Genomic DNA, 26,498 nt, shown 5'->3' on the forward strand with positions numbered 1-26,498 from the left:
CAAGCTAAGGAGTTCACAAGCATAAGTCAATATTCAAGAGAAGACAATCGAGGCCAAAGCAATCAGTGGAATATAGTGTTTTTACATTCTTAGATTGTATTCGACATCTTTCTTTTCAAAGAGTTTGCACATTTTAAATAATTTTGCACATTACAAATGGTTTTGCATTTCTCAGAGGAGTTTCAATTACACTTTTTCAAAACCATTTTGAAATCAATATGCTTTCAAATATTGGCAAAATTGGTCCCACAACATGTTTTAATTACCCAATTCCCACTCTTGGTTTGCCTTTGGGATTTCAAACTACCACCCATCAGCCTCTTTCACCACCTCTATTCAACCCAAATTTGTCTCATCCGATCACCAATCCTTTGCACCCATATGATTCCTTCTATTCTTGATCTACCCAAAAATCACACCTTCATCACCTATATTTCAGCCCTTCCAATCACCTATATTTCAGCCCTTCCAACCACCTAATTAGAAGCCCTTTAATCCTCCTAAATCATCATTTTTCTTCCTTACAAAACCACCCAATTTCTTTCTTTAAATTCAGCCCTCAGAGCCTTTGATTCTTTTAGCCAGTTAACACTCATTCTTAACCCAACAGAATTCCATTGTTTTAACCACCCACTTAACCTTCTCACCCCTCCCAAAAGAGCCACCAGTTTTCTTTTATTTCAGTCAACTAACAGGAAGAACTAAATTCATGTTTTGTCCTCCTTTCCTAATCCTCATCCCATCTACTAACTACCATATTTCACTTCTTTAAATTCTTTTCACCGCTATTTACCACAATTGACCACTTATCTTTCAATAATCTCTCAAAGAACAACCTAGTCACCCAAAACTTATAATCCACCATTCTTACTACTTACCTAACCAAGATTCTCCATCATTCTTTAAAACCAACAACCTTCTAATTTCCCTTTTAGCTTCCGCTCCTCTATTCCGTTGTCGTTATACGCCCCCGCATCAATAAGGCACTCAAATGAGACACATCTTGGAACTTTGAAGGAGAAGAGGATCACCTTCGTTACATGCATTGGGACGTAAAGACTTCGCCCTACACCTTTTGTTTCACTTTGTTTATTTCTCTCAATTTTTTTCCGATAATGGTAGCCAATTTCATTGGAAAAAAAACAGACTGAGGTGGTCAAGATACAAAGCAGATAAGAATAAACAAAAATTAAAAACAAGAGAAAAAGAGAGCGCTAAGGGGGGAGTGAATCAAAAAGTGCTAGCTCATCCTTGGACACTCCTCCACTTGGATAGCGGAGCGTCGAATTTGATGAAAGGACCAAGAAGATCTATCCATCCAATCAAACATCTTGTCGAAAAGGTGGTCAAAACGCCATGAAGGAGTTTGAGATTTCTTGAGCCACCTTATGACATTCAAAGAGTCTCCTTCGACATGTACATTATGCACTTGGTCTCTAGCTAACAACTTCAGCTCTTGATGAACCGTTTTCACTTCAGCCTCAGTGGCACCGGCAACTTCAATAGGTCCAGCAAAATACCACAATACCTCTTGATGGGGTGTAAAAAGAACCCTCCAATCGCCGATCGACATGTAGCATCGAGGCAAAGTGAAATTACACACTAAAACCAGGGGTAAACATGTAACAATACGCCCAAAGGAAAGCCTTAAAGTAATCTCTACCCAATCACAGGTTGACGCCTGTCCAAGGGTGAAAAGGTAATCTAACACCTAGGCTCCCACTATAAATAGCCCTCATAAATCCAAAGATAGGGTTCCGAATCCCAAAATTTACTATTCATAGCTCTGCTTTCGTTATCTACTATGTCATACTGACTTAAGTATCAGAGGGCCTATCTAGAGCTACCACTCCGGGTTGGTCATTTGACCGGGCGCTACCTTATGCAGGTCACAGCCCAGAACTGAACTAACCTCCACATCCCTTTAGACCAACTTGCACACGTTCCTACGTAAGCCGGACTAGTTCATCCCTGACTACCACATCGTGCTACAAATTTTGACAGTAACACCTCTCCTCCACTGTCCCTTAGAACCCCTCCTGTTCTGGCCAGGCCCGGGTTACCCAAACTCGATCCATCAAAGTTAAATTTCACAAAGTCCGGCGCCGAGGGAACCCGTTCTTGGATCGATTTTTGGATTAAGATCGCCGATCCACACATTATTCTCCATCCAGCCCATAGGTCATACGTAGAGCCAAATCTGAAAGATGGGAGAATCTTCACCAAGGAGATCGCGAGGGCTAAGACCCTTATGGAAAGAGACTCTGAGTTTCGAGAAACACCTTTGAATACTCTTGCATTTCTTTCCTTCCATAGCACCCAGAAAAAGTAGGAACATGATAAATAAAGAGAAATGTTATCAGCACTATTGATGATCGCACTCTTCACTTTATTAAAAGTAAAAGTACGGTATGGCCCGCACCATAGGATGATCTAAACCGTCCATTTGATGGCCCACACCCTAAATAGGTTGTGCCCCAAAAAAACATTTCCATAGGTTGATCCTAATCCTCCAATCTATAGAGGACTAGGACCATTCAGTCCCGCTACAGATTGGAGGTTAGGATCAACCTATGGAAATGATTTTTGGGGCGCAACCTATTTAGGGTATGGCCCATCTAATGGACGGCTTGGATCATCCTATCGTGATGGTCATACCGTACTTTTAATAAAGTGAGGGGTGCAATCATAAAAAAAAGTAGTGCTGATAACATTTCCCACACACTAAATCATAAGAGAACGAAACAGTATATCGGGTCATATCAATTGACAGAATAAAGCAAGGGCAGTGATATTTTCCCCCTCCGATAAAATCCTCTCACCACCCTACAGCCGGTACAACCACTCCTTGGTGGGCCCAACAATTAATTTGTTGAAATCTTAGGATGATCCTAGCCCTCCGATCCAAACCGGTCTCTCTCCATAGGATGAACCTAGCCCTCCGTTCTAAAGAGAAACTGCATATTATGTAAACCTCTTTAGAGTGTAGGGTTTCGAACATCCCTTGGAAATAATTTTTGGGGCATGGCCTATTTACATCCTTGGAAATAATTTTTGGGGCACCACCTATTTACATTGTGGCCCATCAAATGGATGGTTTGGATCATCCTATGGTGTAGGCCGTACAGTAACATTAGGGCCCAGTTGTAGGCCTCACCCATATTTATCAAAAATGAAGCGTACGGTCTACACAATAGGATGATCCAAGCCGTCTATTTGATGTGCCGCAATGTAAATAGGTTGTGCCTTCAAAATCATTTCCACTACCTATTTACATTGTTGGTTGCTATAAGTGAGAGGGAGATGAAAAATAGTAATGGAAAATGTGAAACATTGTCAAAGAAGGTAAAGTGGGCAAATAAATGATTTGCCTTGTATGTGGGGTCTTCCCTATCAATTATTTATGGTCCATTTGTATGATGTTGACTCTTTCCTAACAATAATCTGTTGCATATTTATGTCTTTCTTCTAAGACCATCATAGAAGGGAGATTTTATATGGTGCGCTATTCAGCCCGGTAGATTTTTTCACCTTCTTCATGAAAATTTTCTAAAGGATTTATTAGCCTCCCCCGAACTACTTTGGGACAAAGGCTTAGTTGAGTTGAATTGAGTTGGGGGTCGTTTTATCACTCCTCTTTATAAAAATAGGTGGATATCTCTATGTCTTGAGAGAGAGAGATTTCATGTCTTGACAGATAGAGATGACAAATACATGCAGTGTGGGGGTAAGGGGTGATTAGAAAGATTAGAAGGGTAAATTTGTGGTAGGACTTTGGTCCGATATTATACGGGAGATGATAAATACACCCCCTTCTTTGGATAAATGTGTCCTCTTTTCACTGAAAATGTTAAGGGGCCGTTTGGATACGTGGATTTTAGAATCCAGGATTTCTTCAAAATTGTAGATGAGAGACAAGAGAAGAAGTTGACCGGCCGTCGTTTTCTGGTTTCTCGCACTTCTTTTTGTCAGCAAGAGCGTAGCAGATCATCCCATGTTTCCTGGTTATAGAAATCTTAGGATGCAGTAGAGACTTCTAAAAACTGGATTTCTTACTTAAAATCCAAGAAACACTGTCAGGACAACATACAACATCCTGATCATGAACCCTCTTTTACACTGTTTTCAAACTAAGACATGGATTCTAAAATCCGTGTATCCAAACGGCCCCTAAGAGTTTCGGTGAAAAGAGGTTACCCGGTAACCTGCTTTTTAAGGAAAACTCACATTATCGCGCATTTATCCAAAGAGGGGGCACATTTATCATCTCCCTATTAAAAAAGTAAGAATATAAAGTTGTGAACAGAGCAAAGTAAACGTATTTAAAAGCAAATGAAAAAAGAAAAGGGGAGAGAACCGAGAGAAACAAACTCTAGCTCTTTAACTTGGGGTTGCAACAGGTAAAAAAAAGGGCTAACATATCATTTCCCTAAACTAAGGTGTTAGAGAATCAAGTTGGCTTCATGTCCGGATGATTGATTATGGAAGATATCTTCTTGATTAGTCGTTTAATGGAAAGATTTAGAGAAAATAAAAAAGGACCATCATGTGGTTTTCATTAATTTAGAGAAAGCGTATGATAGGTATCCCATGAGTGTTATGTCGTGGGTTTTTGAAAGGAAAAAAGGTGCTTACTAAATATGTTGATATAATTAAGGATATGTATTATGGAGCAATAACTAGTGTCAGAATTACGGATGTCACGTCTAGTGAGTTTCCAATTGCAATAGGACTGCACCAAGGATCAGCTCTAAGCCCATATATTTTTACGCTAGTTATAGATGAACTTACGTAGGGCATCCAGGATGAGGTACCGTGGTGTATGTTATTCGCAGATGACATACTACCAATACCACAGCGGGAGTTAATTGTTAACTTAAAGTTATGGAGAACTACTTTGGAATCCAAAGGTTTCAGACTGAGTAAGACTAAAACAGAGTATATGGAGTGCAACTTTAGCAATATAAGGAGGAGGGGCGAGGATGTAGTAAATATGACTAGACGGGAGGTACCTAAGAGGGATATCTTTCGCTATCTTGGTTCAATCCTACATAGAAAAAGGAGAGATTGAAGATGATGTTAACCATAAAATAAGAGTAGGTTGGTTGAAGTGGAAGCATACTTCAGGAGTTCTGTGCGACCGTAAAATACCTACCAAGTTGAAGAGAAAGTTTTATACGACAGTTGTGAGGCTAGCCATACTGTACGGCTCAGAATGTTGGGCATGTGCATAAGGTGAGTGTAGCGGAGATGCAAATGCTTAGATGGATGCGCGACCACACAAGGTTAGATATAATTAAAAATGAAGGCATTTGTGGGGGTGGCACCAATTGAAGAGAAGATGAGAGAACACCGCTTAAGATGGTTTGGGCATATCTAAAATAGGCCTTTGGATGGTCCAGTGAGAAGTAGTGACTCGTGCCAAGTTGATGGAGTAAAAAGAGGTATGGGCAGACCGAAAACAACCTGGGTAGAAAAAGTGAGAAAAGACTCGATGGCTAGGAACATAACAGAGAACATGACCTTGGATAGGAGAGAATGGAAGAAAATGATCCGTATAGAGGAACCCAACTTGTGTCAGGATTAGACTTAGTCAATTTGAGCCGGATAGATCATTTCACCTTCTTCGTGAAAATTTTCTAAAGGATTCATTAGCCGACCCCAGCTAGCTTGGGACAAAGGCTTAGTTGAATTGAGTTGAGTTGATGTATTTTCCTATAACCAAAGTCTGGTATATTTATGTCTTTCTTCTGACAAATTGAGACCATGGGAGATTTTATATTGGTGCCCGACAGTTACCGCCCTTGATATTTCAGCGTCGATGTAAAGTTCTGATAAGCTCTTCTAATAAAAATCTATTTCAACACAATCAAATTCTTACCTTGAAAAAGGGGTCATTTCATAAATGAAGCGTCTACATTTTATAAAATGATAAGGGATTTGCTAGGGACCATCTCAGAAGGCATTTTATGGAGCCGTTGTTGCATGAGAGAGCAGCCAACTTAGATGAATTAATTGGATAACACAAAGTCGGAGCCTATGTGGCTGCTGTCTCATGCAATGGCTAGTCTGCGAAATGCCTTCTGCAATGATCCCTAGCAACTCCCAAATAATAATTATATATAAAAAATTGGCACCTGCGACGACCATGAATTCGATTGTGCTTAAATAGATTTTTATTAGAAGAGCTTATCTTCAGAACTTTACATCTACACCTAAATTTTCTAAAAGACAAAATTACTCTTCTTGAATCTAACTATCAATGGTGATACCCCCACATGGGACCTGACCAATAATGACATATGTGCTCATGGGTAGTGGGATGGACTTTTTGGACCCCGAACAATTATTGATGGGGAGATGATATAAAGGCCCTTTTATTAATTCTGAGGACATATCTTCTAAGACCTTCACACCTACTGAAGTAGGTAAGTCACCTGTTTTAAGACCTCACCAACTGAAGTAGGTAGCCATTAAAATCAGAACTTTGCTAAATGACCAAGGAGATTGGTGGGAAAATAAAAGTCTTAAGAAGTATCCCGGTAAAATAATGTTTGGTTGACCGGACTATGGTGGGAAAAAAAAAATCCCGGGGGCTTTGTTTGGTTGCTTGAACTGTTAGGTAGGGGGGTAAACGGATCGAATTTGAAGCGGATATGGCTATATCCAAATTCGATTACAGTATACACTATCCGAATTCGGATTCGGATTTGAATTCGACGGATATTTAATACCTATTACGGAATTCGATTCCAGCAGATATTGTTCGAATTTGGATATTATCTGTATCCGTTTATCCGGTAAATTCGAAAATTTATTGCAGCACTTTATCTTTCTTCTCCTTGCTCCTCGAATGAAATTTCCAAACCCTAAAACCAGACCACTACCTTCTCTTCTCAAAATTAACTCTCAAACCCTAAAATATATGAGATCTTGTTCTTCCTTTTAGGCTTTCTTATATAACCCTAAATTGGAAAATTGATATGAGCCGTCCATTTACCATCAATGACCTAGATGGCCCTTTTGCTTTATAATTCTCTAGAAGCTATGCCTTCTTCTTTCAGTCGCTATCATCTATTTGTCTCTTTCATCCTACAACCCACATTTGTTGCTTCATAAAGAAGCCATGTCAAACTCCAAGAATGCCCTTAAAATGAAATTACTCCATTTCCCACCCAAATTTTTTTTTGTTTTTTGTTTATTTTCTAAAAAGAACATTCTAAACAAAGTTCTCTTTTCTTTTAGAAATAAAAGATTGTGTGTCATTACTAAAAATAAATACTACTGATATTATTAATAATAAATAAAAAGGATGTAGGATATTAAACGGATCAGATATAGTATTTACCAGATTCGCATCCGCTAAGAGCCGGATATCTCATAAACGGATTCGGATAATATTCGCTTCAAACGGATTCGGATAATATTCACTCGAAACGGATTCTAATGCGGACGGTAATCGAATTTTCGAATATCCATCTACACCCGTACTGTTGGGAAGAAAAAAGTTCTTCATTTGGTTATTTTAGTTCCTCGGATTTCGTGAGGGATTATTTTGGTTCTTGGTATTTTTTTTCCAGCTTTGGATTTCGTGCTGGGTTATTTTGGTTGGTGGGATTCTTTTGGGCCCATTATGTAACTAGCAACCAAACGTGCCACAAAAGTCCCAAGAACCAAAAAGAATTCCGGCATTCAAAATCGAAGTTGTCGGTTGTGCAAAGTTGACGATTTGACCGGACTATGGTGTTAGACATGTCACGTGAAAGGGGTTTCTCTATGCCTTGTGAGAGACATAGAGATGATGGGTCTATTCATTTCTTGTCAGAGAGATGACAAATACATGCAGTGTGGGGTAAGGGGTAATGGGTAAGATAAGAAGGGGAAGTTTGTTATAGGAGTTTGGTGTGATGTTATATATGAGAAATTATACGGTGTAAGCCCTGGATGGTCCCTGTATTTTTCTGAAATTACTGTTTGGCCTGCACCATAGGATGATCAAACCGTCCATTTGATGGGCCTCAATGTAAATCGGTTGTGCCCAAAAATTTATTTCCATCGTAGCCCTTCGATTTATAGAGGAAACCTCTGTAGATGGGAGGGTTTAAATCATCATGAGTAAATAGTTTTTCGGAAGCAACCTATTTATATCATGGCTCATCAAACGGACGGTTTGGATCATCCTATGGTCCAGGCCTTAAAGCAAAGCGGTGAACTAGTGAAGCAAACGTACCCAATAGCAAATGGAAAGAAGAGAAAGTAAGTAGGAACGTAATAAAGCAAAGGTATGCAAAAGAAATAGAAAGTCAGGTTATAAAATAAAGCAAATGTATCTATAAATTAGAGAACAAAATAGAAAGTCATTGTTAGTAATTTACTGATATAGGGAAATATGATATCTATATTAAAATGTGACCCAGACCCGGAAATTTCGGGCGGCCCGGGTCTATTCTTGCCAGGTCTAGGCACATGGGGTGTGGGTCCTACCACCATAAATAAACAATAATACAAGATGCGCCCTTGGGTAGTGGGGTTGGACTTTTTAGACCCCTTATTTGTCGCTTGCGCAAAAATTAATTGGGATTTGCTAAAGTCTATTCACAGGCTGCTTCGAGGCTGCTTCGTGGTGTGGAAAATGATCGTTGCCAAGAGAAATTGAAAATAAAAAAGTAATAGTAAAAAGTTGAAGAGTCTATATAACAAACCATCTTACAGGAAGAAGCTTGCAAGATATCCTTCCCTTGTGATTCTACTTGCTCTAGCTCTAGAATTTATTTATTTTTCTGTTACCAAGGAAATATGGCGGATGCTATTGTTAGTATACTGCTTGAGAATTTAAACTCTCTAATCCTAAAGGAGGTTAAATTACTCAGGGGTGTTAAGGATGATCTGGAAGAGCTTCAGAGAAATTTATCAATGATTCGTGCTATACTCTCAAACGCAGAGGCGATGGCAGTCGAGAATGAGCAGCTGAAGGTTTGGCTCTCAAATCTTATGGATGCGGCCTATGATGCTGATGACATCTTATCAGACTGGGCTGTGGAAGCTCAGGTATTACACTCAATTGGTTGTGGCCAGGTAAGTAATACCTTCTTACCTTGTTTTCAATTCCAACGCCATAAGATAGCAACTAGGACAAAAAAGAACCTCACGACAATACAAAAAATTGTAAAAGTGAGGGAGGAGTTCAAATTGGATGAAAATGAAGTCCCGGTTATTGCCCATCCAGTGTCCGATGTGCGTGAATCTGTGTCCGATGTAAATGAATTAGAAGTTTATGGGAGAAATAAGGATAAAAAAAAGATTGTGCGGCTATTGCAAGCCGATGTTAATAATAATGAAAATGAAGTCCCGGTTATTGCCCTAGTTGTCATGGGGGAGCTGGGGAAAACCACACTAGCTAGATTGGCCTTCATGCGATTGTAATAGGCCATTTTCAGCTAAGCATGTGGATGTATGTGTCTCAAGATTTTGATGTTACTGGAATTGTAAAAAAAATTTTAGAATCTGCAACTGGAACTAAAACAGATGTTACACAGTTGAGATGCGAAAAAAAGTACAAGATATAATATGTGAGAAGAGATTTTTGCTTGTACTTGATGACGTATGGAACGAAGATGTTCACAAGCGGGTCCCACCAAAAGTGGGTCCCACATCAGCGGACCCCACACGGGTCCCACCAAAAGCGGGCCCCACACAAGCGGGCCCCACACAAGCGGGTCCCACATCAGCGGGCCCATACAAGCGGGTCCCACATCAGCGGGCCCCACACAAGCGGGTCCTACCACCAGCGGGTCCCACAACAAGCAGGACCCACAAATAAGGAGTAGTTGTTGAAGACGGTACGTAACATATTATTTTATTAATTTTTTTGACAATAATTGAAGACGTAGGTGAAAATAATAATTAACTAAAAATTAATTATTATTTTATTCGAGAATAGTCGAAATCGGTATCTATAAATAGAGGTTCAGAGGCAGAAGAAAAAAAATAAAGAAAGAGAGGAAAAAGAGAGAAAGGAGAAGGAAAAGGAAATGCACTTCCTCAAAGTAAATCTTTCAATAGTTAAAGTATTTCTTTTATATGGAAGTTTTATTTGAACGGTGAAATGCTAGCATAGTAACCGTAAAGTAAATGGTTGGTTCTACCACCTGCCCCGGTTTTTTTTGAAAATACCAAGACATAGTTGATACACATTTACAGAAATTAGGTCTAACTTATTACATTTGGTATTACGTAGGTGGTAGAATCAACCATTTACTTTACGGTTACTATGCTAGTATTTCAGCGTTCAAATAAAACTTGCATATAAAAGAAATACTTTAACTATTGAAAGATTTACCTTGAGGAAGTGGATTTCCTTTTCCTTCTCCTTTCTCTCTTTTTCCTTCTCTTTCTTTATTTTTTTTCTTCTGCCTCTGAACCTCTATTTATAGATACCGATTTCGACTATTCTCGAATAAAATAATAATTAATTTTTAGTTAATTATTATTTTCACCTACGTCTTCAATTATTGTTAAAAATAATAATAAAATAATATGTTACGTACCGTCTTCAACAACTACTCCTTATTTGTGGGTCCTGCTTGTTGTGGGACCCGCTGATGGTAGGATCCGCTTGTGTGAGGCCTGCTGATGTGGGACCCGCTTTTGGTGGGACCCGTGTGGGGTCCGTTGATGTGGGACCCACTTTTGGTGGGACCCGCTTGTGAATAGTACTCGGTCACAAAAGGGTTGCATCGATGATGGGTGCGCTTGATGACTCCCTCATCCCCTCGACTGGTTTATCAGACAGTGATTGTTGGTCTCTGTTTGAACGTCAAGCATTTGGATCAGGAGAAGTAAAGAGCATCCAATTTTGGTTCCAATTGGTGAACAGATTGTCAAAAAATGTGGGGGTGTGCCATTAGCAGCAGAGGCATTAGGAAGACTCCTGTGTGGCCTCGTACAACCTCTGCTCTTCAAAGACTGTGCCATTTTCTCTTGAATTCACTATTAGAAGAGCAGAGGTTGTACGAGGCTAAGACCATACGAACAATACTATTGGGTGGTTATTATAAGTCTGTCCCTAGCAACATCAAGAAACTTAGGTGCCTAGATCTTAGATACAAGAAGCACGACTCACAAGAAGCAGGACACACAACAAGCAGGATCCACAAGAAGCAAGACCCACAATAGCGGGACACGCCACAACCACTATCATTAATTAATTGTTGCGCTTCACTGTCGAAAATAATAATTAAGTAAGATTAATTATTATTTTAAGTGAATAATTAATTGAAGAAGGTAGGCAAAATAATAATTAAATAAGATTAATTATTATTTTTAAGAGAGTAGTTGAAGACGGTAGTTGAAATAATAATTAAATATGATTAATTATTATTTTTAAGATAGTAAGACGATAGGTGAAAATATATCTATAAAAATAGAGGAATGTAACAACCGGGGTAAAATGTAACAACCACCCTCCTTAAATCTATAAAAATTAAGCTTAGAAAAACTTAAAAAAAAATATATATATATATATATAATAAAAATGACCTCATAGGCGGGTAATCATTGTCCTTTACTCATTTTTTCCCAAGTTAATCGTGCATGAGGACATCTGGCATAATGGGGCGTACGCGATTCGAACCCAACACTGAGCGAGGATTGAACGGCTTCCTACCACTAAGCCACCGCCCTAGATGTCAACTAAAAATGAGTAGATACTTACACATATTAAAAATTACCAATAGTCACTATTCATAATTACTATCAACTGTAACGACCCGATTTCCCATCAAGTCGTTACGAGCAAACACCTGTCAAAATACTCACAATAACAACTGCCATTCTTATTTCATAACTAAAATGTTCCTTACAATAATATTTACCAAAGTCCAAACTAAATAAAATCTTGGTAGAAATAAAAACGATAAATGACGCAAGACGTCAAAATACAAAAACCCCAGAAACAAACTCTCTGATTACACAGTCCCTTATCCCAAGGTTCTTTCATTTGCAAACGCTCCACTATCTAACGCCTCAACCCCTGTGGTGGAGTAAACAACGTCAGAGCAGGGTCCTCCAGAGACCGAGCAGAGTAAGAGAGACAATATAAAAAGTACAGGCAATATAATCTAGATCCTCAGCAATATATAGCAACAATAATAAAAACTGGAAAGGAATTACGCTATTGATTGCAATATAAGTAATAGGAGTGACAATAATAATTGACATGCTATGTGTGCATGAGACAGCTCATTCCACAGGCACATCCGGCTTTTTCCCAATTTTCTTTTCTGTCAGTTCTTTTCTGACTTTCTCATTTTTATTTTTAATTTTCTGCCGGTGTCCTTGCCGCACGACTACCCACTACCCCTGTCTGAAGGTAGTGGCGTTATGGACTCGGATTTCGGTCTCGCATTTAATGCCGAGCCGTTTTGGGGATCCTATCCCATTTTAGTTGGTTGCCAACGAAAGGCAGTACACGCTTCTCGTGTTAGCCTTTGGACCTTAGGTCTCAGGATGATACCACCACACCCTTAAGTTTCCCTTCACTCTCCCCCATGTATGATCATGTATGATATGCAATTCGGAGTTTAAAGTACATTACTTTTGTCTCCCTTCCTGTATTACTTTGTCTCCCTTCCTGTATTACTTCACATAAGATTTTATTCCAGGCAAGCAAGTATAAATTAACTAAGCAGGTATCAATAAAGCACAATTTTATAAGTAGAGTTACATTGCATAGACAAATTATATTGGAAACCATTACAAGCAAGGTCTAGCTGTCACCTGCCTTTTTAAACCTGGAGATGATAGAAACCGAAAAGTAGAAACCGAAAAGTCACAACAAGACTAGGGAGTGATCAACCTGGAAGTAAGGCCATACACATACCGTTATTATGAGTTCCTCATAATCTTACCATTTTATTTATTTATTTTCATGGTTTTCCTGTCTTCAGTGTTCTTTCTATCCAGGTAATGTCCATCTATGTCCAAAATAATGTTCCCTGTGGACCACATATTATTTGTTATCAAATTCATATTTCAAGATCATGGGGCCCAGCAGACACAATTCATATGAACCCCACATGTTACTATTCATGTGGACCATATGTTACTATTTATGTGGACCCCACATGCTACACTATTCATATTAACCACATAGGTTACTATTCATGTGGACCCCATAGGTTACTATTCATGTGGATCCCACATGCTACTATTCATGTGGACCCCACAGGTTACTATTTCAAATAAGATGATAAAACTTAGGTGGTAGAACCAACCATATTATTCATAATAAATATTTAGGTGGTAGAACCAACCATATTATCCATAATTAATATTTTAAGAACAATATTACTCATAATAAATATTTTAACTATCTATGAAAGACTTACCTTGAAGTCGATTCCCTCCCCCTTTCTTCTTTCTCCCTCTTTCTTCTCTTTCCTTCTCCTTTCTCTCTTTCTATTTTTCTTCTTCTTCTCTTCCTCTATTTATAGGAAAATCTGACGTGAATAGTGACGTGAATAGTGACGTGAATAGTAATGTGAATAGTAATGTGAATAGTGATGTGAATATTTAATTATTATTTTCGTCGGTGGATTTATTATTTAATTATTATTTTGTCGGTAGATTATTATTTAATTATATTTTTTTTCTTCGATGGATTATTATTTAATTATATTTTTTTCGGTGGATTATTATTTAATTATTATTTTGTAATGATTAATATTATTTAATTATTATTTTCGTCGGTAGATTATTATTTAATTATTATTTTGTAATGATGAATATTATTTAATTATTACTTTTGTCGGTGGATTAATATTTAATTATTATTACTAGTGATGGTCCCGTTGGCGTTGGGTCCCGCTATTTGTGGGTCCTACTTGTTGTAGAGCCCGCTGGTGGTAAGATCCGTTTGTGTAGGGCCCGCTGATGTGGGACCCGCTGATGTGGGACCTACTGTTGGTGGGACCCGCTTGTGTGGGACCTACTGATGTGCGACCCGCTTGTGTGGGACCTACTGGTGGTGGGACCCGTTGATGAATAGTATTCGGTGGTTCCTACTGTGAATAGTAATTTTGAATAGTTATCACAATAGTCACTATGCAAGATTACTATGCAAGTTCACTATTGAGATAACTATTCAAAATTAATATTCACAGTATGAACAATCGAATACTATTCATCAACGGGTCCCACCACCAGTAGGTCCCACATAAGCGGGTCTCATATAAGTGGGTCCCACCAACAGTAGGTCAAACATCAGCGGGTCCCACATCAGCGGGCCCTACACAAGCGGGTCTTACCACCAGCGGGCCCCACAACAAGTAGGACCACCAGCGGGCCTCACAACAAGCGGGACTCAACGCCAACGGGACCCATCACTAGTAATAATAATTAAATAATAATCCACCGACGAAAATAATAATTAAATAATATTTATCATTACAAAATAATAATTAAATAAAAATCCACCGACGAAAATAATAATTAAATAATATTAATTATTATAAAATAATAATTAAATAATAATCTACCGAAAAAAATATAATTAAATAATAATCCACCGAAAAAAAAATATAATTAAATAATAATCAACCGACAAAATAATAATTAAATAATAAATCCACCGACGAAAATAATAATTAAATATTCACGTCACTATTCACATTACTATTTATGTCACTATTCACGTTACTATTCACGTCAGATTTTCCTATAAATAGAGGAAGAGAAGAAGAAGAAGAAGAAGAAGAAGAAAAAGAGAAAGGAGAGAGAAAGAGGAAGAAAGAAGAAAGGAAAAGGAAATCCACTTCAAAGTAAGTCTTTCATAGATAGTTAAAATATTTATTATTAGTAATATTGTTCTTAAAATATTAATTATGGATAATATGGTTGGTTCTACCACCTAAATATTTATTATGAATAATATGGTTGGTTCTACCACCTAAATTTTATCATCTTATTTGAAATAGTAACCTGTGGGGTCCACATGAATAGTAGCATGTGGGGTCCACATGAATAGTAACCTATGGGTTCACATGCATAGTAACATGTGTGGTTCATATGAATAGTGTAGCATGTGGGGTCCACATGAATAGTAACATATGGTCCACATGAATAGTAACATGTGGGGTCCATATGAATTGTGTCTGCTGGGCCCCATGATCTTGAAATATGAATTTGATAACAAATAATATGGGGTCCACAGGGAACATTATTTTGGACATAGATGGACATTACCTGGATAGAAAGAACACTGAATACAGGGAAACCATAGAAATAAATAAATAAAATGGTAAGATTATGAGGAACTCATAATAACGGTATGTGTATGGCCTTACTTCCAGGTTGATCACTCCCTAGTCTTGTTGTGACTTTTCGGTTTCTACTTTTTGGTTTCTATCATCTCCAGGTTTTATAAAGGCAGGTGACAGCTAGACCTTGCTTTGTAATGGTTTCCAATATAATTTGTCTATGCAATGTAACTCTACTTATAAAATTGTGCTTTATTGATACCTGCTTAGTTAATTTATACTTGCTTGTCTGGAATAAAATCTTATGCGAAGTAATACAGGAAGGGAGACAAAGTAATACAGGAAGGGAGACAAAAGTAATGTACTTTAAACTCCGAATTGCATATCATACATGATCATACATGGGGGAGAGTGAAGGGGAACTTAAGGGTGTGGTGGTATCATCCTGTGACCTAAGGTCCAAAGGCCAACGCGAGAAGCGTGTACTGCCTTTCGTTGGCAACCAACCAAAATGGGATACTCGGCTCGGTATTAAATGCGAGACCGAAATCCGAGTCCATAACGCCATTACCTTCAGACAGGGGTAGTGGGTAGTCGTGCGGCAAGGACACCGACAGAAAAATAAAAATAAAAATGAGAAAGTCAGAAAAGAACTGACAGAAAAGAAAATTGGGAAAAAGCCGGATGTACCTGGGGAATGAGCTGTCTCATGCACACATAGCATATCAATTATTATTGTCACTCCTGTTATTTATATTGCAATCAATAGCGTAATTCCTTTCCAGTTTTTATTATTGTTGCTATATATTGCTGAGGATCTGGATTATATTGCCTGTACTTTTTATATTGTCTCTCTTACTCTGCTCGGTCTTTGGAGGACCCTGCTCTGACGTTGTTTACTCCACCACAGGGGTTGAGGCGTTAGATGGTGGAGCGTTTGCAAATGAAAGAACCTTGGGATAAGGGACTGTGTGATCAGAGAGTTCGTTTCTGGGGTTTTGTATTTTGACGTCTTGCGTCATTTATCGTTTTTATTTCTATCAAGACTTTATTTAGTTTGGACTTTGGTAAATGTTATTGTAAGGAACATTTTAGTTATAAAATAAGAATGGCAGTTGTTGTTGTGAGTATTTTAACAGGTGTTTGCTCGTAACGACTTGATGGGAAATCGGGTCGTTACAGTTGGAAGAAAAAAATAAAAGAGAGAGAAGAGATCGAGAGAGAAGGAAAAAGAAATCAACTTCATCACTACCAAGGTAAGTTTTTCATATAGATAGTTAAAGTATTTATTAATATGGATAGTTAAAAGTATTTATTAATATGGTTGGTTCTACCACCTATGTAAATATCATGATAAAGCATGCATAAGAGGCGATAATTCGCTATAGATTATGCAAGTTTTATCATCTTATTTGAACGGTGAAATGCTAGCATAGTAATCGTAAAGTAAATGGTTGGTTCTACCACCTATGTAAATATCCACCTATGTAAATATTAGGATAAAGCATGCATAAGAGGCGATAACTCGCTATAGATTATGCAAGTTTTACCATCTTATTTGAACGGTGAAATGCTAGCATAGTAACCGTAAAGTAAACTTTAATCAAAGAAAGACGAACTGCTGAGTATAGTAGCCCATCTTAGGGTTAAACTTTAATCAAAGAAAGGCGAACTGCTGAGTTTAGTAGCCCATCTTAGGGTTTATCTTGTGATACCCTAAGTCTTAATATGGACTGAGTTATGATATGATGACGGGTGGACGCGTTATAATCATCCATGTGCACGTGGGTAAAGGCGACTCTAGAGAGTGTAAATCTAGAGGATTATGAGCCGAGGTATGGCTATGAATGGGCCGAGATATGACTATGAATGAAAGCATCTATGCTTAATGAAGTCTATTCATGTGGACCCCACATATTACTTGTGGACTCCACATGTTACTATGCTCAGCCGTTCACCATTCTTTGATTTCCTTTATTTCTTGGCTACTATGCTTAGCAGTTCGTCTTTCTTTGATGAAAGTTTACTTTACGGTTACTATGCTAGTATTTTACCGTTCAAATAAGATGGGCTACTATACTCAGCAGTTCGTCTTTCTTTGATTAAAGTTTACTTTACGGTTACTATGCTAGTATTTCACCGTTCAAATAAGATGATAAAACTTGCATAATCTATAGCGAGTTATCGCCTCTTATGCATGCTTTATCCTGATATTTACATAGGTGGATATTTACATAGTGGTAGAATCAACCATTTACTTTATGGTTACTATGCTAGCATTTCACCGTTCAAATAAGATTGTAAAACTTGCATAATCTATAACGAGATATCGCCTCTTATGCATGTTTTATCCTGATATTTACATAGGTGGTAGAACCAACCATATTATCCATAATAAAATACTTACTTTGGTAGTGATTAAGTGGATTTTCTTTTTCTTCTCCTCTCTCTCTTACTCTTTCTTCTCTCTCGATCTCTTTTCTATCTTTCTTTTATTTTTTTCTTCTCTTCTTCTCTTCCTCTATTTATAGATATATGTTCACCTACTGTCTTCAACTATTCTCTTAAAAATAATAATTAATCTTATTTAATTATTATTTCACCTTCTTCAACTACTCTCTTAAAAATAATAATTAATCTTATTTAATTATTATTTTTGTCAGCGCAACTATTTTAATGATAGTAGTTGTGGCGTGATCCGCTATTTGTGGGTCCTGCTTGTTGTGAGGCCCGTTGGTAGTAGGATCTGTGTGGGGCCTGCTGATGTGAGACCCACTGTTAGTCGACCCGCTTGTGAATAGTACTTGGTGGGTACTACTGTGAATAGTAATTTTAAATAGTGCATCTCAATAGTGAACTTGTATAGTATTTCTGCGTAATCTTGCATAGTTACTATTTGTGAATAGTAATTATGAATAGTGACTGTTTGTAATTTTTAATATGTGTAAATATCTACTCATTTTTAGTTGACATTTGGAGCGGTGGCGTAGTGGTAGGAAGCCGTTCAATCCTCGCTCAGCGTTGGGTTCTAATCGCGTACGCCCCATTATGCCAGATGTCCTCATGGTTGATTAACTCTGGAAAAAATGAGTAATGCCCGATTATTTATTTATATATATATATATATATATATTACCGGTTATTACATTCTACCCTCCTTAAAAAAATTTCGTCTTTGAAATTTTACGTACCTTAAGAAGTAAATAGATGAGGATACTTTTGTGTCATCTCCTCCTCCGGTTTCTGTTTTGGGACCGTCTTGCAGTCCTTTGCCACATGTCCTTCTATTCCGCATTTGAAGCATTTTTGTGTCCCCACGTAACAGACAGCTCCATGTCTCTTTTCACATTTTGAGCAATGTTGCTGGTCTTCTGCTTCCTTGATATTAGGTCTCTTTGTTCCAAATCCTCCTGGTTGGCTTTCATTCGTTCTCTTTACGCCGGTCAACTTGTTTTTGGACTGCTGAAAGTCAAAATGTTCAATTTCCACTTTCAAAGCGCATCTCACCACGGCTTCGTAGCTTTGAAAATCTAAAGCTGCTAATACTCGCCTGACGCTAGGCTTTAATCCGTATTGGAATTTGTCCACCTTGCTTTGAACGTCTGTCACTAGGTGGGTTGCATATCGAGACAGTCTTGTGAATTTATCCACCTTGCTTTGAACGTCTGTCACTATTTGTGAGTCTTGCTTATTGTGGGTCTCACTGGTGGTAGGACCCGCTTAATCTGACTACTTCTTTGATGTAGAGCTTCCCTAATTGATCTAAGAAAATTTTTTCTCGTATTGCGATAAAATGAGCTACCTTCGTCAGTAGATCAATGATGACCTATGTTGCGTCATTTCCTTTCGTAGTCCTCGATAGTCCCGTAACGAAATCCATTGCTATCATATCCCACTTCCATATAGGCACCTCTAGTGGTTATAAGGCTCTCTTTGGTAGCTGTCGTTCTGCTTTCACTTGTTGGCAAACCAAGCATGTAGACACGAACTCAGCAATCTCTCTCTTCATATTATTCCACCAATAATGGGTTCGAAGATCTCGATACATCTTTCATAATCTCATGTGTCTTACAATATGTATTGTTTCACATTGTGGGTTCCACCTTATATATCAAATGGTTCAAAGAACAGCATTTTAATCCAATTCTCTTAACTGCCCGCTTAAGAGAGCCTAAAAAAGAATGATCAAACAGATTAAATTTAGGCAATGGAATGCAGAACTCTACACCAAAGTTTTGGTGTAAATTAACTTATCTCAATCCTATCCAAAGTACAGAAACCTAGCGAGTTGACTCAGTTAACTAGGGGCCATCAACTTGACCTGAAACTCTGCTGAGTTGACTCAAATGGACCAAGAACTCCAGGGTACAACCACTCCTTGGTGGGCCCAACAATTAATTTGTTGAAATCTTAGGATGATCCTAGCCCTCCGATCCAAACCGGTCTCTCTCCATAGGATGAACCTAGCCCTCCGTTCTAAAGAGAACTGCATATTATGGAAACCTCTTTAGAGTGTAGGGTTTCGAACATCCCTTGGAAATAATTTTTGGGGCATGGCCTATTTACATCCTTGGAAATAATTTTTGGGGCATGGCCTATTTACATCCTTGGAAATAATTTTTGGGGCACGACCTATTTACATTGTGGCACATCAAATGGATGGTTTGGATCATCCTATGGTGCAGGCCGTACAGTAACATTAGGGCCCAGTTGTAGGCCTCACCCATATTTATCAAAAATGAAGCGTACGGTCTACACAATAGGATGATCCAAGCCGTCCATTTGATGTGCCGCAATGTAAATAGGTTGTGCCTTCAAAATCATTTCCACTACCTATTTACATTGTTGGTTGCTATAAGTGAGAGGGAGATGAAAAATAGTAATGGAAAATGTGAAACATTGTCAAAGAAGGTAAAGTGGGCAAATAAATGATTTGCCTGTATGTGGGGTCTTCCCTATCAATTATTTATGGTCCATTTGTATGATGTTGACTCTTTCCTAACAATAATCTGTGGCATATTTATGTCTTTCTTCTAAGACCATCATAGAAGGGAGATTTTATATGGTGCGCTATAGGTGGATATCTCTATGTCTTGAGAGAGAGAGAGAGAGAGAGAGAGAGAGAGAGAGAGAGATGACAAATACATGCAGTGTGGGGGTAAGGGGTGATTAGAAAGATTAGAAGGGTAAATTTGTGGTAGGACTTTGGTCCGATATTATACGGGAGATGATAAATACACCCCCTTCTTTGGTTTAATGTGTCCTCTTTTCACTGAAAATGTTAAGGGGCCGTTTGGATACGTGGATTTTAGAATCCAGGATTTCTTCAAAATTGTAGATGAGAGACAAGAGAAGAAGTTGACCGGCCGTCGTTTTCTGGTTTCTCGCACTTCTTTTTGTCAGCAAGAGCGTAGCAGATCATCCCATGTTTCCTGGTTATAGAAATCTTAGGATGCAGTAGAGACTTCTAAAAACTGGATTTCTTACTTAAAATCCAAGAAACACTGTCAGGACAACATACAACAGCCTGATCATGAACCCTCTTTTACACTGTTTTCAAACTAAGACATGGATTCTAAAATCCGTGTATCCAAACGGCCCCTAATGCTATGTATGGTTGCCGGGTTTTTTTTGTTCCCGGGATTTATGTGGGAGAAAAAAATACCCTGGGAGATAGGTGGGAAAAAAAAGTCCTAGAAGTATCCTGGTAAAATAAAAATCCCATGTTTGGTTATGTGGGAGAAAAAAATACCCTGAGAGATATGGTGGGAAAAAAAAAAACCAACCCAACCGAACCATTCGGCTTGATGGGCCTACGAACCATTTGACCTACCTATCCGACCGGTCCACCTTCATCTTGATCCAACGGTGCAAATCAAATCTGGAAAAATTAAAGGCTCCAATCGCTCCTTGCGACATTGCGTACGTGCGAAGTGCAAAGTGCGCCTAAAAAGCGCCAATAAAGCGCCACTATGCGCCCTATAGCTCATTGCCCACGCCGCGCACGCGCGTGTGCGAACGGTGCGTTTCACCGTCCCGCGGGTCCAACCATGGGTTCAACCCAATGTGCAATCAACAAGTATTAGAAAAGTGTAATGCTTTATAAGCCCTTCTCTTTCCTTTCTCTCATCCGGTACGGAACTTTCTTTTCAACTACACTTCTACATCCTTTTGTAAAAGCAAATCTTTCCAAGAAAACATTTTCTTTTTCCCAAACGCTTTTGATAAAATATTTTCCAAACACTAAAACATGCAAAATACATGATTTTGAAAGTCCAAAATCACTAACAATCCCCCACCATTTTCAAAATCAAAGAAAATTTTCTCATCAGGCTTGGAAATCTTATGCATAGATGAATGTATCTCTCGATTTGAACCTTCACATAGTGAGGACATATCAAAGTTAACCAGAATTGCATAGTAGACGTATCTTTGAACTAGCTATTCTATTTGGTTAACCGAATACGTCTCACACACAAGATTTCACCTCTTTGGGCAATTTCTAAAAACCGACACATGTACTGGCCTTGTGTCTATATCTTGGTTTCATGAGCGCTCTAGAGACTAGCCAGGTCTCATAGGAAGCGGCACCATTCCCACACTCACATAGGTAGGCTTATCAAGAGTGCCCCTGTAACTAAAACACTCCAACACTATGTTATAAGCCTATTAAGAGTTTAAATACTCAGCCTTCTCCTTTTAAACATTAAAGGTACCAAGCACTTTACCTTGGGATGGCAAATAATACATATTATTGTGCTTGCAATCACTCCATGTTATGTACTTGGACTCATTGTGTTGAGTTGAGGTTCCATCATTAGTGACTATTGGTTAATGGCTTTAACCCCATCCCTAATGATGTTTTACACACCAGATCTCTTGCAAGAGCTTTAGTAACTCCCCCACTAAGTGCGCCTAAAAAAGTGCCAATAAGCGCCACTATGCGCCCTATAGCCCATTGCCCACGCCGCTCGTGCACGTGTGCGAACGGGTCCAACTATGGGTTCAACCCAATGTGCAATCAACAAGTATTAGAAAAGTGTAGTGCTTTATAAGCCCTTCTCTTTCCTTTCTCTCATCCGGTACGAAACTATCTTTTCAACTACACTTCTACATCCTTTTGTAAAAGCAAATCTTTCCAAGAAAACATTTTCTTTTTCCCAAACACTTTTGATAAAACATTTTTCAAAACACTAAAACATGCAAAATACATGATTTTGAAAATCCAAAATCACTAACAGAGTAAAATTAGGAAGTCTAGATCGACTAGGATTTTATCTTCTAAAAAGCCTATAAATAGGCATTAATGTAAACGTTTATTATCTTTTTGGAATAAAATCTCAGTTGCCTTCATCGATTTGTTGCTTGTTGCCTTCGGAAAATCCAAACGATCCATAGCCATCTGCTGCTACAGGTTCGATCTACACCTTGCTATCTTCTTCTTTAATCTATTTTATACCTATCTGCCCCTTTATCCCATCCCATTAACACTCTCGACCGATATCCCTCCATTCCCCATAGTTTAAGTCCATATTTACCCATCCTAACACCCACTGAGAACCTCACCTACAAGCTGAACCTACCCGTTCCTTTCATATTGTTTCACTTTTCAACAGCCCCTTCCAAACCCTATTTATTCTAGCCTATTTTAGTCCCTTCCCTTGGTCTGATCCTCACATTTACTAGTCCCCTCAACCATCCTCCCTGCAGTCCTCCTGCTGTCCATGTTTACCTCAACTCCCAAGTCGCCCAAAACAATCTAATTAGTGGGTTTTCTTTCCTCAAAAAACCGTTCCTTAATTGCCTCTTGCATCCCCATGATTTTCCATCCGACCACCCTCTTTACCCAACTCATCTTGTTTCTTAACCTCTGTTGAAACCATGGTTTAAAATTTCGACCGAAATCCGGATTTCGGATACCGGTGGGGACCAAAACCGGAATTTTCCGAAATTCCATTTTTCGCCCTTTCGGATTTCGGTCCGAAATTTCGGTTTAATGACATTATATATTTTTTTTAAAAAGTGTTACAAAATTTCGGAATTTGGGTCCGGAATTTGGAACCAAATTACCAAATTTCGGCGAAATCCGAAATTTCGGTTTTTGGTAGGGTCTGAAACGGTTACTGAAACCGAAATTTTAAACCTCGATTGAAACCACCTTAATTCTCCAACCACTTTAAACCAAGAAGTACCCTTAGGATTCTCTACACACCCCCTTTTAGCTTCCGCACCTTTATTTCCCTACATGTAATCAACGTTGTTTAATCTTCCGCTATACGCCCCTGTGTTAGTGAGCCATCTAATGGGCAGTTTGGATCATCCTATGGTGCGGGCCATACCGTGCTTTTAATAAAGTGAGGAGTGCGATCATCAATATACAATAGTGCCGATAACATTTCGCTTGCCAAAAAGATCTGCAGCTAATTAAAATACAAAGGACAAGGTGAGTTCACAATTCGATCATTTATCGGACTAATGTATCCCTACATGATGATTTTGCTTTTGTTAGACAAGCATGTAGTGAATACGGCCGAGCTGTAAAGAAGTTAGCGTTTAAGTTGGTGGAGCTTATTTCACTGAGCTTGGGATTACCAGAGAAACGGTTGAATGACTTATTCAAAGATAATACCGGCTTTATACGCCTCAATCACTACCCTCCTTGCCCTTCACCTCACCTTGCTCTTGGCCTTGGTCGCCACAGTGACTCTGGTGCTCTAACTGTTCTTGCTCAGGATGATGTTGGTGGTCTCGAGGTAAAGCGAAAGACTGATGGGGAGTGGATCAGGGTCAAACCCATCCCTGATGCTTACATTATCAATGTTGGTACCATTATTCAGGTACTATCAGCTTATGTGAAGAATGCTTTTATATGCGTTTGGATTCTTAATATCATGAATCGGAATCGGCATTTTCTTTTGATTCCTATTCCAATTTCTCAGTAAACAAAATGGAAAAAAAATCAAAATAATAAATTTAGGAAATGATATTCTTCAAAATAAATAAATTTGGGAAATGATATGTGCAGAACCATGTTTTTAATAATTGCACTAACTCTTGTATCGTATTATTTAAAGAGCTATCAAAGGCTATTACGTACAGTTACCAAAAAGCTCTAACAAAGCCGATTAAAAATGAAAAGACAGTGTTTGTGCAATTATTAAAACAGGGTTGTGCTGATATCATTACACTAAATTTAATTAGAAAAAATTTCGATAAAAGTTTCATTCCGACCGAATACCACCTCTTGAGCAGGAAACTGATTCAACATTTTTCCTCCCCTAATTCCTCCCTGGTGTCAATTCTGGTACTTCTTCATATTTTGAACCAAAAGTCAGAATCAGATTAGGATGCCAATTCTAGTGCCTGATTTTCTGCAGTCCAAAAGCACCCTAAGAGTAACTGTAATTTCATGGGTCTTGTGGGCAGGATCATTGATACTGTGGGCTTGTGGCAACTCCATCATTGAACCAACAGCCCACTTCTACTTTTGTGTGCTTTAATTTTTCCTTGGAAAAATATGCAAATACATCATATAACTTGTAATAGAAATTGTATAGTTAATGACTTCCAAGGCAATGTCCATTTTCAAATAGAGGATTAAATTGATAAGGACTGATTTTCTTGGAATCCAAAGAAGCAGTTAGATTCTTAATTGGGCTTATTTCAGGTTTGGAGCAATGATAAGTATGAGAGCCCAGAACACAGAGTGGTGGGAAACTCAGAAAGAGAGAGGTTCTCTATCCCTTTTTTCTTGAACCCTGCAGACTACCTTATGGTGAAGCCTCTGGAGGAGCTTGTAGACGAGCAGAATCCCCCCAAATACAGAGAATATAACTGCGGAGAGTACTTTAAGTCAAGGAAGAACAGCAATTTCAAGAATCTGGGTGTTGAAAATCTTCAGATATCTCACTTCAAGATATAACGCCAATAAACATCTCATGTGGTGACTTATGTGAATATTTAGCATGTAGTGTATGTTTTTTGCCAATACATAATAATAAGCTTTGTAGGCATAGTATGGTTAATGAGATGGAAATGCCTTTGGCCACATGGATTTAAGCTACTAAAAATGCTACCGTCTTGTCACAACCAATTATTAATCTATAAAATACAAACACACCTACCACGCCAAAGCCATAGGGGAAAATTCCAATTATCATTCTTCTTACAGCTAAACGTTTATTATCTGGGCTCAATCTTGAGGAATTTAACATATGACATCCTTTATGATGTCTTATTTATGTTGATTCTTTTCACGTCTCAATCTTGCAAATATGATCTTTGTTCGATATAGAAATTGGTCCCCTGTGATGCCTACTGATGACCCATCCGAGCAGTGGTCTTAATCGCCAAAAAAGTGTCACGCATACAAGTGAAGGTCATTTTTGCTTAGATCGTCTTTCTAATTGATCTTTATTTTAGAATGTGAACTAATTTTTTGGGAGAGTAATACCCAGAAAGATTTTAATGGGTGGCTAAGCTGTGTGTATCCAAGGTATTTGGAGGTTGTTTCACCTCCTCTATTAAGTGTGTAGTCCCAAATTTGCCTTTCGCCTTTCACTTCTTTATTTTGGTAAGGGTTGAGATTAGTCCAACTGAAAAACAAGTTTTTTAATCTCAGCCCTTTACAGAAAAGTGAAAGGCTGACATACAGGCGACACACTTAGTCAGGAGGTGCAACAATCTTAGGAATTTGACATAAAATGTACATTGCAAGATGAATATATAAATGCAAACAATTAAACTTCTTCTTTAACAAATGAGGAAGTCTCGACTGAAGGGAGCCCTTGCAAAAAAGAGGTGAAGGGGCTCCCCCATTGGCTGCAAATCATGGTGATTTGCAGCCAATGGGGAAGCCCTTTCACCTCTTTTTTGCAAGGGCTCTCTAGACTATGGTGATGTGCAGCCATGGGGGAGCCCTTTCACCTCTTTTTGCAAGGGCTCCCTTCAGTCTAGACTTCCTCTTAACAAATATGCTAAACCAGAGAATATGTTTTGCGAAAGACTCTTTTATTAATTTCAAAGAGTTCAACATTGAGGCTCTAGTCATTACTATTCCAACAACAGTAGCAACACTAGTAAAAACCGCAGTAGTCGTAGTAGAAAAAAGAGACTTAAAAGAGTATTTCTGGGCAATCCCTACAAGAGACTCATATAGCTTTTTTGGCTTTGAAAAGAGAGGCACATGGTCTGGACCTTCAATCTTTATATGCTCTTTCACTGAAAAATTTCTCATCATCC

The 26,498-nt window shown here is 38.4% G+C and overlaps 1 protein-coding gene across 2 annotated transcripts; it reads left to right on the forward strand.

The window, feature by feature from the left end:
• The first annotated feature begins 8,689 nt into the window (after positions 1–8,689).
• On the forward strand, positions 8,690–25,287 carry LOC143864105 (feruloyl CoA ortho-hydroxylase 2-like). Of its 2 annotated transcripts, none has more exons than XM_077374900.1 (3): positions 8,690–9,048; positions 23,990–24,094; positions 24,925–25,287. In XM_077374900.1, the coding sequence occupies exons 1-3, from the start codon at positions 8,797–8,799 to the stop codon at positions 25,177–25,179; spliced, it is 612 nt and encodes a 203-aa protein (XP_077231015.1). In that variant the 5' UTR covers positions 8,690–8,796; the 3' UTR covers positions 25,180–25,287. The 2 variants fall into 2 exon arrangements, with proteins under 2 accessions (XP_077231015.1, XP_077231014.1); XM_077374899.1 differs by having other exon boundaries at positions 8,695–9,075.
• The last annotated feature ends 1,211 nt before the right edge of the window (positions 25,288–26,498 follow it).

This window comes from Tasmannia lanceolata, unplaced genomic scaffold (assembly GCF_043159265.1).
Source record: "Tasmannia lanceolata isolate RefF3 unplaced genomic scaffold, GAP_Taslan_0.1 ptg000048l, whole genome shotgun sequence".
Taxonomy (NCBI): Eukaryota; Viridiplantae; Streptophyta; class Magnoliopsida; order Canellales; family Winteraceae; genus Tasmannia; species Tasmannia lanceolata.

Excerpts from the sequence above, each read along its gene's own strand:
- LOC143864105 (XM_077374899.1), top strand. The coding sequence starts at position 8,797 with ATGGCGGATGCTATTGTTAGTATACTGCTTGAGAATTTAAACTCTCTA. Across the intron at positions 9,076-23,989 it reads ACTCAATTGGTTGTGGCCAG|GATGATGTTGGTGGTCTCGA; the intron begins GTAAGTAATACC and ends GTTCTTGCTCAG. Across the intron at positions 24,095-24,924 it reads ATGTTGGTACCATTATTCAG|GTTTGGAGCAATGATAAGTA; the intron begins GTACTATCAGCT and ends GGCTTATTTCAG.